Here is a 15,839-nt window from a genome sequence, read left to right as displayed (position 1 = left end):
CAGAAGTTGAATACCAAAGAAATATTACTAGGATGTGAAGGACCATTCCTGGAAACAAAATTCTTGACATTTATTATTATTTTTTCTGTGCCCACAGCATGGAAAAGTTTCTGGACCAGGGATCGAACCCGTGCCACAGCAGGGACCCAAGCCACTGCAGTAACAATGCTGGATCCTTCACCCACTGAGCCACAGGGGGAACCTGGAGAATTCCTGATAAAAGGAGCCCTTTGTCCTTCAAATACCTGAATCCCAAGAGCACTAAAGACTGTAAAACTCGGCCATATCCCATCCTTGATCCCAGGACAGAAAATCATAGAAGCAAACAGTTCACTTACCACAAAGGGGGTCGGGGTTATATCAGAAAAGAGGTACACGGGAATCCCCTGGCTGATAAACGCGGTTGCGGCGAGCCGGGCAAACCTGGAAATGCAGAGTGACAGGGAGAAGAGAGAGTGGAGCCATCAGGACCGGGGGTGACAAGGAAGAAGGAAACGAAGGCCCAACCATTCCTCTGGGTTGAGTACGGCAGCCAGATGGAGGAAAACTGTGATGACACCTGTGCTGGCGAGAGCATTAAAGCTGGAGGAACCTTAGGAGGTAGCCTGCCCCGCCTCTCTGTTTTACAGAAATGGATGAAAGCCAAGAAAGGCCAGACCACTAGTCTCGTGTCCAGCAGCCATTCAGCAGCTGGGCCCGGCCTGCACCCACATCTCTCAGCTCCCTTCCATCTTGGTGGTCTCAGCCGAGGGCCATGAGGCCTCTGTGGGACATCTGCCTTGTCTAGAGACATTTCTAGCTGTCTCCAAGGTAGGATGCTAGTGGCAGCCGGTAGGTGGATGCTAGGGATGCTAAACAGCCCACACTGCATGGGGCAATGGCCACAAGAAGAGTGATCTGGCTCAGTGACAAGTCACACGTCCAGAGTGCAGAGATGGAGAAACCCCGGTCTTGAGCTGTCACCATCTAGTACACGCCCTAAAGACTAGCATTTGAATTTGATGTCATCGTCTATGAAACATACTCTCATGGCATGTGTGCATGTGATATGTGGGTGACACACAGATGTATATGACACATGTAAATGACATATATACATCTTGGCTCCACTCAGTCCTTTAATGAGTTGACATATTTTTCAATTTCCACAGCACCTGGCTTCAGGCAGGACGCAGAACATGGAATCAAGTCTCTCTTCATGCTCTGCATCAAATACTTTAACACAATAAAGCAGCAATTGACTTCCAACGAGCAATCATACTATTACAAAATTAACCAAACAAATTATTCTCTCAGATATTTCCAGAGGTCTAACTTCATAGAACACTATCCTGGAGCTGGTTGGGGCCAAAAGAAGAGATCTTAAACAACTCAAGCATTAAAATCCCGAGTAGCAACAGTAATATAAAAAATGATTTCGACAGTCAAAATTATGCCCCTACATATAGAGGGAAGTCATAAAAACAACATTTAGCAAAAAAGAATTTTAAAAAATCTGGGAGTTCCCATCATGGCTCAGAGGTTAACGAATCCGACTAGGAATCATGAGGTTGCGGGTTCGATCCCTGGCCTTGCTCAGTAGGTTAAGGATCCTGCATTGCTATGGCTGTGGCGTAGGCCGGCAGCAATAGCTCCGATTAGACCCTTAGCCTGGAAACCTCCATATGCCGTAGGTGCGGCCCTAAAAAGACAAAAGACAAAAAAATTAAAATAAGAAATAGAAAAATAAATAAATAAAAATCTGAATTAAATGCACATCCCATTCATGAGGAGGAACAGAGGTCACATTTACCTACAGGAAACGTGTACCACAGCTGACCTTAGAAGCACTTTCTTAAAGCTAGTAAAGGAGACGACACTCACCACAGTTGAGTGAACTCAACTACAAATGTGCACAAAAAGGATTCAGTGTGTTCTCTGCATATGCTTAACATTACTGCTTATGTTCCCCACCAGATATTTTAAACTTGGAAGATTAAAAGAACTAATTGTTTATTAGGTAAAATTCTGAGACTACAGTAAGTTTCCAAGTCTAAGAAAATTCCATTTACTCATCATGAATGTTTTAACATGCACTGGTTTAATATTTGTCACAATCTCTAAATATCTTGCTACTGTATGTGATGAGAGCAGTCCTGAGCTCCACTCCACTCCATGCCAAACTCTGAGACTTGAACCACAAACAAATAAAATCAATAATATCCGTCACTTTGAGGAACCAATATGGCCCCAAGGCCAAAGCCAAAAATATCTACCCCTTAATTAACAATGTTAACATACATGAAAGAAGTGCCAACCTGAAGCAGGGTAGTTAGCCCAAAAAGAAGAAATTTGAGAAGCTAAACAGACCCTTAGCCACATACATGGACTGCACATGCTTTGACTAGAGGGTCTGACCTGCCCCTGGGGCTGGAAAAGCATGTGTATGATGTTAATTCTAACTGTAAAACCACTAACTAAAAATTGACAAACTGATTCTCTTGAGGTTTATACATCATTCTCTCATGAATGTAGTTCTTATGCGTCAATCCCTGAGCGACATGGCTTCTCTCTTGCTTTACTGACAAAAATCACATTTTTGAGCCTGGCGATTAAGACTCACTATTTTATATCACCCCGGGTTCAATCGAGGAGCAGAAATCACTGAACTTTTGCCCTGGCCATGCTCCCTTCCTCACAAGTACACATTTGTTCTCATGAATGCTTCCTTCTTAGATTAGAAGCTAATGATAAGCAAAGATTAGGACTCCATGAACTCACCCAGCACTATAAAGTTATGAGACTTTTCATTAATATTAAATATTTGTATGTTCTTCCAACCTAAGAAACTATTAATTCCTGTACTCTGGAACAATAAAAATTAATCATAATTGAGGAAGTGTTCAAGTAAAAAAGAGGGTCCTATAATGCGATTAAGAGCAATAGTTGGCAAACTCCAGCCCATTTTGTAAATAAAGTGTTACTGGAACACCCCATGCCCGTTCAGTCATGATTTGCTCATGGCTGTTTTATGCTACATGGCAGAGTTGAGCGGCTGACTGTGGAGCCCACAATGTGTAAGATATTTACTATTTGCCCTTTATAGAAAAAGTTTGCTGACCCCCTCATACCAGCCTCTTTAGGTTTAAATTGTGGTGCCTTGGAGTTCCTGTCACGGCTCAGCAGAAACGAATCTGACTAGTGTCCATGAGGATGCAGGTTCGATCCCTGGCCTCACTCAGTGGGTTAAGGATCCGGCAATGCCCTGAGCTGTGGTGTAGGTCGCAGACGTGGCTCAGATCTGATACGGCTGTGGCTGTAGTGTAGGCTGGCAGCTGTAGCTCCAATTCAACCCCTAGCCTGGGAACCTTCATATGCCACAAGTGTGGCCCTAAAAATAAAAAAATAATAAAAATAAATAGTGATGCCCTGTCTCACTTTATGATCTTAGAGCAAAGAGATAAAAGTACATACTTTATAGATTGTCCTGAGGACTAAATACCAAAGTGCCTAACTCATATTTATCACTCAAATGACTCTGTTACCACTACCACCATTATCACCATCACCTCCACCACCACCAGTACCAGCACCACCTTCACTCTTACCCTAACCATCACCCCACACCATCACCCCCACTCCCACCACCTTCACCCTCAGCACTGTTACCATCAGCACTATCATCTGCCGAAAGCACTGTCATCAAACAGTCCCATCAGTTTGGGGATGCTACCAAGAGTGCAGCTTATGATGGTCATTTAAGAAGGAAGGAGTTCATGAGGCTTACAAATCATGGAAGAGAAAGAAATAACATAAAAAGAAGAAAGAAAGAGAAATAATATTGCCACTTAAGAAAAATTATGTTAGATAGATACATTAGATACGTTAGATAGATACATTGTCTAAATAATCTCATTTTCTTAATCCAAACATAAAACCAGAATTCCCAAAAGTTGCAAAGAGAACTACAAGTTAAGCAACGTAGCTGAAAAATGTATTTAAAGTCAAGCTACTGAAAGGGTAATTGCAGGAGTTCCCATGGTGGTTCAGTGGTTAACCAACCCGGCTAGTATCCATGAGGACATGGGTTTGATCCCTGGCCTCGCTCAGTGGGTTAAGGATCTGGTGTTGCCATGAGCTGTGGTGTAGGTCACAGATGAGGCTCGGATCCTGCGTTGCTGGTGGCCGTGGTGTAGGCCGGCAGCTATAGTTCCGATTTGACCCCTAGCCTGGGAACTTCTACATGCTGCTGGTTCGGCCCTAAAAAAGATAAGAAGAAGAAAGGGTGATTGCAAATAAAACTACAAAATACACTACAAAAAAAGTCTCCCAAATATCTTTACGTACCTTCTGCTGCTGCCTCCACTTGCTGTATGGGCTCGAGCATCAAAGCTGATCACAACACCTCTTTGCTTGAGGTCACTGAATTGTTTTTCCAGGTATCTGCAAAGTCCCTAAAAAATATCCCATGAATCAAGAGTATGTATCAAGAGAACATTGTAACAGAGAGGATTAAAATCCCTCAGTAACTAAGCAAACTGAACAACAGGACAATAATAGCTTTATTTATTATCTACTTGTATGTAATAGGTACTATGCTGGACACACGGCATTTACCATCTCTAATCCCAGATCAACTTTGCCAAAAAATCCCAAAAAAGCTATGGCCCAGAGACGCTCAGGGTCTTGCCCAGTTTCAAAGACATGAATAGTTGAACCTAGATTTGTGCCTGGATCTGGTCAGAGGTGGTTCAGTGCTGGATTAAAAGCACAAAAAATCTGTGGCTTATATTCCACCGCCACCTATGAGCAAATGACAAGTTCCTTAATCTCTCAGGGCCTCAGTTCCTCTTCTGTAAAATGGGAGTAACAACAGTACCTACTTCAAAGGACTGGATGACAGTTAAATGAGCTAAAACACACCAAGTGCTAAGAATCCAACACCGGAGAAGCACTATGTCTTTGCTGCTATGAGCACTGTTTTCACTGTCATTTTCCTTCAAAGTCCTTCTTTTACACTAGTCTAAAATGTCTGAGGGCAGGGCGGTGTTTCAGACAGTTCCACCTGCTCTGTACATCACCAAGTCAGAGAAACTCAGCACGCGTGACAGGATTTTGACAGGCAACTGATCTAAACTTCTTCTATTTGTTGGTTTGCGATACTGTTTTCCAGCAGGCAGGTCGTAAGGAAGCTCTATTAGTCCACGGTTACACAATACAAATTGTGCAGAGTTTGGGCTATTCGCACCTGCCCAGAAAGGGCGGAACACACAATCCCTGCACCTGAGTGCAGGAAGATATAATGCATCTTCGTGTGACGTTACATCACATCACAACTGTACGAAATATAGAGGATTAGAAAACAGTGAACTCTGAATTCAAAAAGTTTAGATTACTAGACAAAAAAGGCTTTATTGGAGTTCCCATTGTGGCACAGCGGAAACGAATCCGACTAGCAACCATGAGGTTTCGGGTTCGATCCCTGGCCTCGATCAGTGGGTTAAGGATCCGGCGTTGCTGTGAGCTGTGGTGTAGATCGCAGATGCGGCTTGGATCTGACGTTGCTGTGGCTGTGGCATAGGTTGGCAGCTACAGGTCTGATTAGACCCCTAGCCTGGGAACATCCATATGCCACGGGTGTGGATCTAAAAAGATAAAAGACAAAAAAAAAAAAAAAAAAAAAAAAAGCTTTATTACAGAACAGAAAGAGCTCTGGTTGACGGGGCATAATGATGGTTCATATTACTTACTTCACTTTCACTGAAGGAGGTCTTAATAAAAAAGAATTGTAACTCTTACTTTCAGTAGGGCCACACTTCACAACTTTGTTGCCAGGGCAGTACCGATTGAGAAAGCCTTTAGTCTTTCTTGCACAAAAATATTGCATTGGGCATGACTTCTAAGGTTGGGTGACCCAAGATAATATGGACCCAGGTGTACTGGTTTTGGGGCTCCCCAGAAGCACCCAGATGCTCATACTCTAAGGCTTACAACAGCGACAGTGCCCTCTCCCTGGACCTGCTCAGCCCCTGTGTTGTGGCCCCAGTGTTCAAGGGGGCAAAAGGTATTCAGCCTTAGTCTAAAAATCTCCATCATCTTCTAATTGCTCTAAAAAATTCCGGGGCTGGAGTTGCCCTTGTGGCTCAGTGCTTAACGAACCTGACTAGTATCCATGAGGACACAGGTTCAATCCCTGGCCTTGCTCGGTGGGTTAAGGATCTGGCGTTGCTGTGAGCTGTGGTGTAGGTCACAGATGCGGCTCAGATCCCACATTGCTATGGCTGTGTAGGCCTGGGAACCTCCATATGCTTGCAGGTGCGCCTCTAAGAAAAAAAAAAAAAAGATAAAAAAAAATTCCGGGGCTGGCTGAGGCTGAGGACCTGGGAACATGCTTTTCACGGAAAAGAGACTCACTGAGGAAGCAAAATATTATCACTAAACACAAAAAAGAAACCTTATATAGCTTCAAACGGTCAAACTATGACCAATATGTAAAAGCTACCAAAAGAAACCATTTTCAGTGAGAATGATCTCAAGATAAAATGGCTATTTCAGAAGACAATGAACTCTCCACCACTGATGTATCAGGCTCAGTAAGAAACCTAAGAAGAAATTAATTATAACCTCTACCAAGGAGGCAAACAATAAAAAAATTTCCCTCTAGTCTATATCCTATTTCCCACTAGGACGTTGACTCACATAGATCTGCTTCTTAAGTACAACTGGATAGATCTGGGGGGGGCCAAGAGGATGGGGGTCCACACTAGAGACCAGCAGGCAGGGGTGCCTGGGCCATCGTGAAAGCCGGCACGTTCTGCAAGGTCACACTACCAAAGGCTGAGGGTGGAAGCTGGGGTGGTTTTTCCTGGAAATCCTTTTCCTCCAATTCTGAAACCACTCCTAAGATTTAAAAAATGTGTCTGCTGCTCTCTTAAAACTGTCTTGACTCTAAACATCTTTGTCTCCTATTGTGTCCGCTGCTCTCTTAAAACTGTCTTGACTCTAAACATCTTTGTCTCCTATTGTGTAAATGTTCCAGGGCAGGCTGGACAATCACTTTCGGGTGGATTACAGAGGAAATGACTCCCACTTGGGGTGGCAGGGTGAATCAGATGACCCTTAAAGGAACTCGTCTTAGCGTTGTAGGATTCTTAGCTATCACAGGGTCGACTGCCTGAAGAGGCCAGTTCCTGTAGTGAGGAGGATGTGTAAGATAGGTCCAAAGACCTTTCTAGGCATAGATTTCATCATTCCTAGAAATTAGACGTAGATGAATACAGGAGTAAAGGCTCTAGGCTCATCCAGAATCCCTCAGAATCCCCTAACGATGAGGCCAAACAGGAGGTGTGACCAATTGGATTTTCCCCAAAGATAGTCGCATCAATATATCCCATCCCACAGGCTTCCCTAATGTGATCCAACTCTGTACCCTCATGCCAGACTTCCATAGGGTTTTGGGACAACAGGACCAACCCGGCTTTATGCTGGGAGGTGTGTGTAAGGTACATGTGATCACCAGGAGTCAATTTTCCCAGGCTTTTCTTTCCCAGAATTAAAGGGACCTTCATTTTTAACAAGTCTAAGTAGTTGAAGACACAGAACAATCTGTTCCACTTTATTTCCCTCACAAACAGAACTCTCCACACGCAGTGGCAGCTGTTTTGTCAAAGGCTTCACCTTTATTCCTAAAAGTTCGGTCTAGACTCTGATAGACTGATTCACAAATGAAGGCAAGGGCACTTAGCAATAATTCCCATACTATAAATTAAAACTAAATGGAACGAATAACTCTTGGTTATTATGGCCCCTGGAAAAGCTTTTCAATGCTTGCATGGGTACAATTATAACAAAAATTAGAACATAAAAATCAGTCAGCTTAGTTGGTGGAATGGCACTAGAATGAAAGCCTTATGTCTGTTTGTTTTAGGCATTATTATATTTCCAATTCCTGGCACCCAATAAATCTGTCGAATGAATAAATGAATGGTTGAAAGAATTGTTGCAGGAGTTGTGAAATAGTACTGCTTCAGCTGACTGCGCAAGCCTAACTTTATGACCTAAATGTGTAATTCCCTGTGCCCGGGCAAACCCAAAAGACTCATTCATCACTAAAGCAGGTTAGATCTGGAGTTCCCGTCATGGCGCAGGGGAAACAAATCTGACTAGGGACCATGAGGTTGCAGGTTCAATCCCTGGCCTCGCTCAGTGGGTTAAGGATTCAGCGTTGCCGTGAGCTGTGGTGTAGGCGGCAGATGCGGCTCAGATGGTGTTTGGTTTAGGCCAGCAGCTGTAGCTCCAATTAGACCCCTAGCCTGGAAATCTCCATATGCCATGGGAGTGGCCCGAAAAAAAAATACTACTACTACTAATAATAATACAGCAAATTAGGGCTATTAAATACAAAAGGAGCCTGGGCTTAAATTATTTTAAAAAGTTGGCCATAGGACTGCGGTGGCTTTACTGCCTTAGGAGCCTACCAAGCAAGCCAAAACCTAAACCTGGAAAAGCCTCAAGGCTAAGAAATCACAACCTAAGGAGAGCCAATCACAAAGAGCCAACTAGGCTTTCCCAAAGAGCTATAGCCAATCTACTCTCCTTGCTTTGTTTCTGCCTCTCCTCTACACAAGTCTTTCCAGTAGCCCCTGTCAGTGGAGTGCGCTGAGGGGGAGCCCAAATATGCCTCTCTGCCAGATGCATCATTGTGAACTGAAGGCAATCAACTCTGAGCAGATTGAAGAAAAACTCTTACCTCTTCCTTAACTACCTAGAAGAATTCAGATATGGAGCCCAACCCAGGAAGAAAGCTATTACCAGAGATAGCTTTTAATCTGAAAGACTTATCTATATGGCAGGCAAACATCTAATTACCAAACATCTGCTCTTCTATTCTCCTGTGAAAAACACAGATATAAAAACATATATTTGAAAAAAAATTCATATATTCGAAAAGTTCTTATACTGCCTGAAACCTCAACTGCTGAACTTGCCCTTGGGTCTCACTGTCTTTATGGGGCTCCTGAGTATGTATAACTAAATTTGTTTTCTCTTGTTAATCTGTCTTATGCTCATTTATTCAACAGACCAGCCAAAGCATCCAGAAGGGTAGAGGTCAAAATTTTTCTCCCCAAGAGATCCTAGCCACCTCCAGTTTGAAACTGCCTGATTCAAACACATTTTTGCTCAAATGAAATCTTGAAATCTTTAATATGTCTCAGTTGGTCTTTCAGCAATGGGGCTATGTTAAGAATAACAAGAAAGAAAAGATGGGGTACCTGTGTAGTCTGGATGATGGTCAAGTCATTCATACGAGAGATTCCTGCTCCCATCATAGCTCGGAGACCAGCTGTCCCGAACTCCATTCGAGCCCCAAAACATTTCTGCAGTTCTTCTTTATTATCTTCTTCAAGTAGTCGTTTCACTGACTCCCAAGTTAAAGGATTCTACAAAACAGTAATGTATACACCAGATATAGCCAAGTGAGTAACATGAGAAATCTGAAATAAAAACAAAAAGAAACAGAAGAAACCACAACACACTAATTCTAACCTACAGGAGAAAAAAAATTACATGCGCGCGTGTGTGTGTATTTGAAAAGCATGTATGCATACATATAGAAATGCACACACATAATATAGGCTTTTCAATTGTGATGCTTTTGAAATTTGAAACATGACGTTGGTTTTTTGAACATTATGAGTAATACTGTGATATAATAAGAAATAGATATATTTACTTTTTGTCCCTAGTTTCTGGCAAAGAGGTCATAAAACACTTGAAATTTCCTGAATGATTAGGGTGAGAGGAGCATCTTCTGTTAGTCATGATAAAACCCTTTCATCCGTACCCCAGTTTATCCTAACAATGAGGTGGCTCCTGAGAGCCAGCCAAGTGATAAGGCCTGCCCTCCAAGAAAGGGTGGGGCTGGAGATTAAGTTCAGTCACCAATAGCCAAAGATCTAATCAACTGTGCCTATGCGAGGCACTGAAGCTCTGAACCACTTCCCACCAAACTTTGTCTTAGGCATCTCTTCCAATTGGCTGCTCCTGAGGTGTGTCCTTCATAACAAAATTGGTCATAGTAATTAAAGTGCTTTCCTGAGTTCTGAGAGCTGTCCTAACAAATCACCAAACCTGAGGAGGGGAACATGGGACCCTTGACTTATTACTAGTTGGTCAGAAGTATTGGTGACAACCTGGGATCTGGGACGTTTTTTTTCCAGTTGCACCTGAGGCATGCAGAAGTTCCGGGGCCAAGGATCAAACCTGTACCACAGCAGTGACGTTGGATCCTTAACCACTTGACCACTAGGGAACTCCAACCTGGGACTTTTTGCGGGTATCTGAGGTAGGGTCAGTCTTATGCAGCTGAGCCCTTAAGCTGAGGGATCTGTACCCACTCCAGGAAGTTAAGTGTCAGAATTGAGTTAAATTATAAAGACAGCCATTTGGTATCCACAGAGAAATGGAAAATGACTTGGTGTGAAAAACTCACATTTAATGTCAGAAGTGTTGTGAGTAAAAGGAAATAGTTTCCCTTTTATAATGTATTATTCTCTTTCCTACAAAGGTAAGCAATTTTGGAAAAATGGAATGAATATTTAGGTTTTGGGGTCTAACAACCTAGAATGGAATCCCAGCCAGAGCACCACTCACCAACTCTATACTCTTAAGCAGTTTATTTAGTGTTTTGTTTTGTTTTGTCTTTTTGCCTTTTCTAGGGCTGCTCCCTCAGCATATGGAGGTTACCAGGCTAAGGGTCTAATCCGAGCTGCAGCTCTGGGTCTATGCCAGAGCCAAGCTGTGTCTGCGACCTACGCCACAGCCCTCGGCAATGCTGGATCCTTAACCCACTGAGCAAGGCCAGGGATCGAACCCGCAACCTCATGGTTCCTAGTCGGATTCATTAACCACTGAGCCACGATGGAAACTCCTATTTAGATTTTTGAATTCTCACTTTTTTCATCTGTAAAATTGGAACAGTCTAGAACCATCCTTACAAGGTGGTTTTGGGAAGGTTTATACTAAATTAAGGTAAAACACCTTTCTGTCCAGCACCTAGTCGTAAGCAAACGTTCATTTTCTTCCCTAAGGTCCTCTAATCTTCCCAGAGAGTGATAACCTTAATAATTTAAATCCACACCTTACTTTGGTAGTGTTTTACAAGTTGTACAATACTGGAGTTCCCGTCGTGGCTCAGCGGAAATGAATCTGATGAGCATCCATGAGGACACAGGTTTGATCCCTGGCCTCCCTCAGTGGGTTAAGGATCTGGCATTGCCATGAGCTGGGGCATAGGTTGCAGATGTAGCTCGCATCCCTCGTTGCTGTTGCTGTGGCTGTAGCGTAAGCCAGCAGCTACAGCTCCGATTAGACCCCTAACATGGGAACCTCTATATGCCGCAGATCAGCCCTAAAAAGACAAAAAAAAAAAAGAATGTTGTACAATATTATCACATACCTGGTCAAATCGGAATGGGTAATCACTACAAGAGGCAGGCAAATAACAAAAACCCCATTTTATAGCTAGAGAAGCCTCAGAGATTAAGTATCTTGCTTAAACTGCACGATATGCATTAACTTAGTACCTTTTCTATTACAATAACTGCTTCAAATAGACATATGTGAATCATTTAAGTTCATTTTAAATTGTCCTATTTCTAGATGCAAACTGTTACATTTAGAATGGATAAACAAGGTGGTCCTGCTGTATAGCACATGGAATTATATCCAATCTCCCGGGATGGACCACGATGGAAAAGTATATAAAAAAGAATGTACATGGGTGTACCGCTGAGTCATTTGGCTGCACGGCAGAAACTGGCACAAAACTGTAAATCAACTATACTTTAATTAAAAAAAAAAGAAATTGCCTTTTTCTACAAGAGTTGCAGAAAATGTTAAGAATGGAGAAAAACAACAATTGCATTAATTCCATATCAAACGTTCGAATTTAGAATTCAGGCTAACAATAAAGTGCTTTATTTCTATCTTAGAATCATCATCCCAGTAGATGAACATGCAGGTAAAACGTAGCCACATAACTAAACTTTGAAAGGCTAGTGCAATAAAATGCTGGCTTTCTGGAATTAAGCCCACATTTCCAGATTGCTCCAGATTCAGAAGGAGAGGAGTAAAAGCCCATCATTTTGGTTAAGAGCAATAGCTACTGACCAGTTCACAATCTGACCTATCGGAATGTCAGGTGCCCCCAGGTTAGGGCTCAGATCGAACCTAAAAGAGGGTCAATAAATATTTGTTGATTGAATAAGAAAACACAGGAGACTTCAAGGTCACGCCTAAATATCTATGGGCGATTCTTTCATCCAGCGAGGGTTTAGAAAACTCTAATTGGCCTTTGATATCTATAAGAGACCAAACAGCCTGAGGAAAACCAAAAGAGGCAGAGAGATAAAAATAAAAGTCCAGAGGGCTCCAGAGATCAGAATCAGACGTGGAAGTGACATTGGAAGTGACATCCAGCATCGAGAGGAACAGGGATGGAGGTGCCGTGGAAATGCGGTGGGTAAATGTCCAGCATCCTGCCCTTGAGGCAACCAGACCAGAGGCTGCAATGCTCTTAGCTGGGGTGCTGTCTCAAGCCAAAGGAGAAACAGACCAGACGAGGAAAGAACAAGAGTAGTGGCAATTTAAAAATGAAAAGGCTGGAGTTCCCGCGGTTGCGCAGTGGAAACAATCCAACTGGGAACCACGAGGTTGTGGGTTTGATCCCTGGCTTCGTTCAGTGGGTTAAGGAGCTGGCATTGCCATGAGCTGTGATGTAGATGGCAGACGTGGCTTGGATCTGGCGTGGCTGTGGCTGTGGTATAGGCCGGCAGCTGCAGTCCAATTGTAGACCCCTGGGAACCTCCATATGCCACGAGTGGGGCCCTAAAAAAAAAAAAAAAAAGACAAAAAGACAAAAAGAAAGAAAGAAAAGGCCATTTCACCTCTATCCAGTGCACTCTCTGTAAACCAGACACAATTTGTGGAAATTTTGGGTGTCTCTTTCTTCAAAGGGAAAGTTCTATGAAATGAATTCATTACTATGACTTTAAAAGATTTCTACACACTGCCAGTTACTGAGTTATCAGAAACGGAGACCTTTTCCTTCCTAAAGAATTACAAGAATTACTAAGAAAACCCACCCCACAAGTTGCCAATAGCATCCAGAAACAGGATGTGTGCAGGGACCAGAGGGTGGAGCGGAAGGCCTGGCCCCTGCACACCGGGCTTGCACCCTCCCTCATGACTCAAACACTTCATGTCTCTCCTGTGGGTACTGCACTGTGCAGGCCGGTGGACCATGGAGGCTAGTGACGGAGTGAGCACCGCCAGCTATGCAATTTGTTGAGGTCTAGTGCAAAAAACAAAAAAAGAGAGAGAGAGACCCTTTATTCAAAATCTTTTAAAGATTTCAAAGCAGGGGAGCAGAGTATTAACCTAAGTGCTGAGCCCTGGGAGGAGAACCAGTCCTATGCAGGGATCTCATGCTTTGAGGTCAGCCCTGGAGACAGACATGAAACAAAGCCACATGCAAGTGGTTTTGTTTTGGGCCAAGCGCAGGACGTGCTATGAGGGGAAAAAAAGAGTCCACTGGGGGAGAGTATTCAAGAGAAATAATTTATCACTGAGAGCCAGGGAAGGCCTCTCTACACGACTCCGCCCGGAAATATGAGTAAGGCCAAGAGTTCAGTGGAAGAGAGCAGAGGCGAACTTTCCTGGAATACAAACAGCCTGCGTGAGGAACAAGCAGGAATCGAGAGACAAAGGAGAGAGGGAGTGGTGGCCAGTCAGAGCTGGGTCCATGACGCCCTCTTCTCTAGCACCTCAGAGGGTGAAGAATGGCAAGGGCTGCTGTGTCTCAGGGCTACCCCTCTTCTCAGCAAAAAGCCAGGCGGGCCCGAGCGGGAGCCCATGTCTGCAACCCAGCACCTGGCAAGTGCTGCTGTCAAGTTCCCAGGAGCCGCAGGAAGAGGAACAATGCTGGGTCGGTGGGGGATGCACCGCCGAGTGCAGAGAACAAGCCCGGTCCGAGGGGCAGGAACAGGTGCTTGTCTCAATTAGACAACACCCCCAGAGCCCGGCCGCGTGCTGACCAACCCGGCTCGCTCCCAGCCTCATGAACGTGTGATCCCGGCCCGCCAGACGTCTGGTTTTGTCCCGGGACAACTTCTCCCGGTCAAACTTCCAATCTGCCACGGCGTCCGCCTGCTCGGTCTTCCGGTGGCACCGGAGCGGCCCCGCCGGGGTGGGAGGGGAGGGAATGAAAGAAGCGGCGACACCGACCCGCACTCGCGGCAGGAAAGGCGGCTCCGAGCCAGGAGAGCGGGAGGAGGGCCCCGCACCTCCTCCGGGCGCTCCCAGCCCACCTGGCGCCCCTCACCTTGTCCCATCGCAGCCACCGGGTCGTCTCCTGGTCCAGCCGGGCGTCCACGCTGGGGCCGCCGCTTCCCGGAGTCGCGGTTACCGCCATCGCCGCTGTATCTGCCGTCGCTTCCATCCCCGCGCTACCACCACCAAGTTCAGGAGGCGGCGAGACGGTCCTTCCGGCAGGGCGGGGAGAGGCGGGGCGGGGCCGGAGGATCGGCTCCGGAGCCAGTGGCGTCGGCCGGAAAATGACGCGCAGGCCCGGGAGCACGCCTCCGGGAACGCGCAGCACCTCCCACCCCGGCACCTGCTCTCAGCCCGGCAGACCTTTAGGGGGTGCGGTTGGAAGGGACTCTGCTGTTTTTACCGGCCTCTCTGAAAGCTCCAGGGTCACCCTCATTCACAGATCTACAGTTGACCTGGAATGCACATTTATTTGTCAAGTGATTTGGGGAAGGGTCTAGGCTCCCCCGGCTCCCCAACACACACACTGGCTATCCAGTTGACCTAGCACCACTGATTGAAAATAAAGTCTTTTTCCTTTGTTCTGCAGTGCTATCTCTGAAATAAATGAACTGTCCCTATAGGTGTAGTGGGTTTGTTTGGTTGGTTGGTTTGGTTTTTGGCTGCTCCTGCACACGTTCCTGGGCCAAGGATTGAACCCCCTGCCACAGCAGGGACCCAAGCCACTGCAGTGACAAGGCCAGATCCTGAACCCACTATGCTCCAAGAGAACTCCTCAGTGTTTTTTGTTTGTTTTCTGCTTGTTGTTGTTTTAAATTCTGCCCAACCTTTTTTAAATTGTTTAGAATTGTAGTCAATTTACAATGTCGTGCCAATTTCCGCTGTACAACAAAGTGACCCAGTCATACATATATACATTCCCTTTCTTAAATTGTCTTCCATCATGGTCTCTCTCAAAAGATTAGATATAGTCCCCTGTGCTATAGAGTAGACCCTCATTGCTTATCCATTCTAAATGGAATAGTTTGCATCTTCATGTAGTGTTTTCTTCGTCTTTTTTTCTAAATGAAAGTATATTTGCTGTGCAATATTAAACGTATAGGTGTACAATATAGTGATTCACAACTGTTAAAGGTTGAAACCCATTTATAGTTGTTTTAAAATATTGACTGTATCCTCCATGATGTACAATGCATCCATGTAACCTATCTTACATGCAGTAGTTTGTACCTCTTACTCCCAACCTCTCTACTGCTCCTCCCCCCACTCCCCACTGGTAACTACTAGTTTGTTCTCTATATGTGTGAGTCTGCTTAGTTTTTGTTATATTCACCAGTTTATTGTATTTTTTAGATCCCACATATAGGTTATATTGTACAGTATGTGTCCTTCTCTGACTTATTTCACTTAACATAATGCCCTCCAAGTCCATCCATGTTGCTGCAAATAGCAATTTTTCATTTTTTACGGCTGAGTAGTATTCCATTTATACATGATGTAGATTTGTTTCTGGACTCTCCATGCTGTTC

At 44.5% G+C, this 15,839-nt stretch overlaps 1 protein-coding gene across 1 annotated transcript in view; it reads right to left on the bottom strand.

Annotated features, from left to right (window-relative positions):
• PGM2 (phosphoglucomutase 2) overlaps nucleotides 1–14,568 on the bottom strand; it is a 35,385-nt gene extending 20,817 nt beyond the window's left edge. Inside the window, exons 1-4 of the mRNA XM_003128910.4 lie at nucleotides 14,363–14,568; nucleotides 9,252–9,419; nucleotides 4,327–4,433; nucleotides 339–423 (exon numbers count right to left, since the gene is read on the bottom strand). Of these exons, the coding sequence (XP_003128958.1) occupies nucleotides 339–423; nucleotides 4,327–4,433; nucleotides 9,252–9,419; nucleotides 14,363–14,479 (477 nt within the window). The 5' untranslated portion in view covers nucleotides 14,480–14,568. The remainder of the gene's footprint in view (nucleotides 1–338; nucleotides 424–4,326; nucleotides 4,434–9,251; nucleotides 9,420–14,362) is intronic.

The sequence above is a fragment of the Sus scrofa genome, chromosome 8, assembly GCF_000003025.6.
Source record: "Sus scrofa isolate TJ Tabasco breed Duroc chromosome 8, Sscrofa11.1, whole genome shotgun sequence".
Classification (NCBI taxonomy): Eukaryota; Metazoa; Chordata; class Mammalia; order Artiodactyla; family Suidae; genus Sus; species Sus scrofa.
The sequence above is the reverse complement of the archived record's forward strand: the minus strand, read 5'-3'. Positions and strand labels throughout refer to the sequence as shown.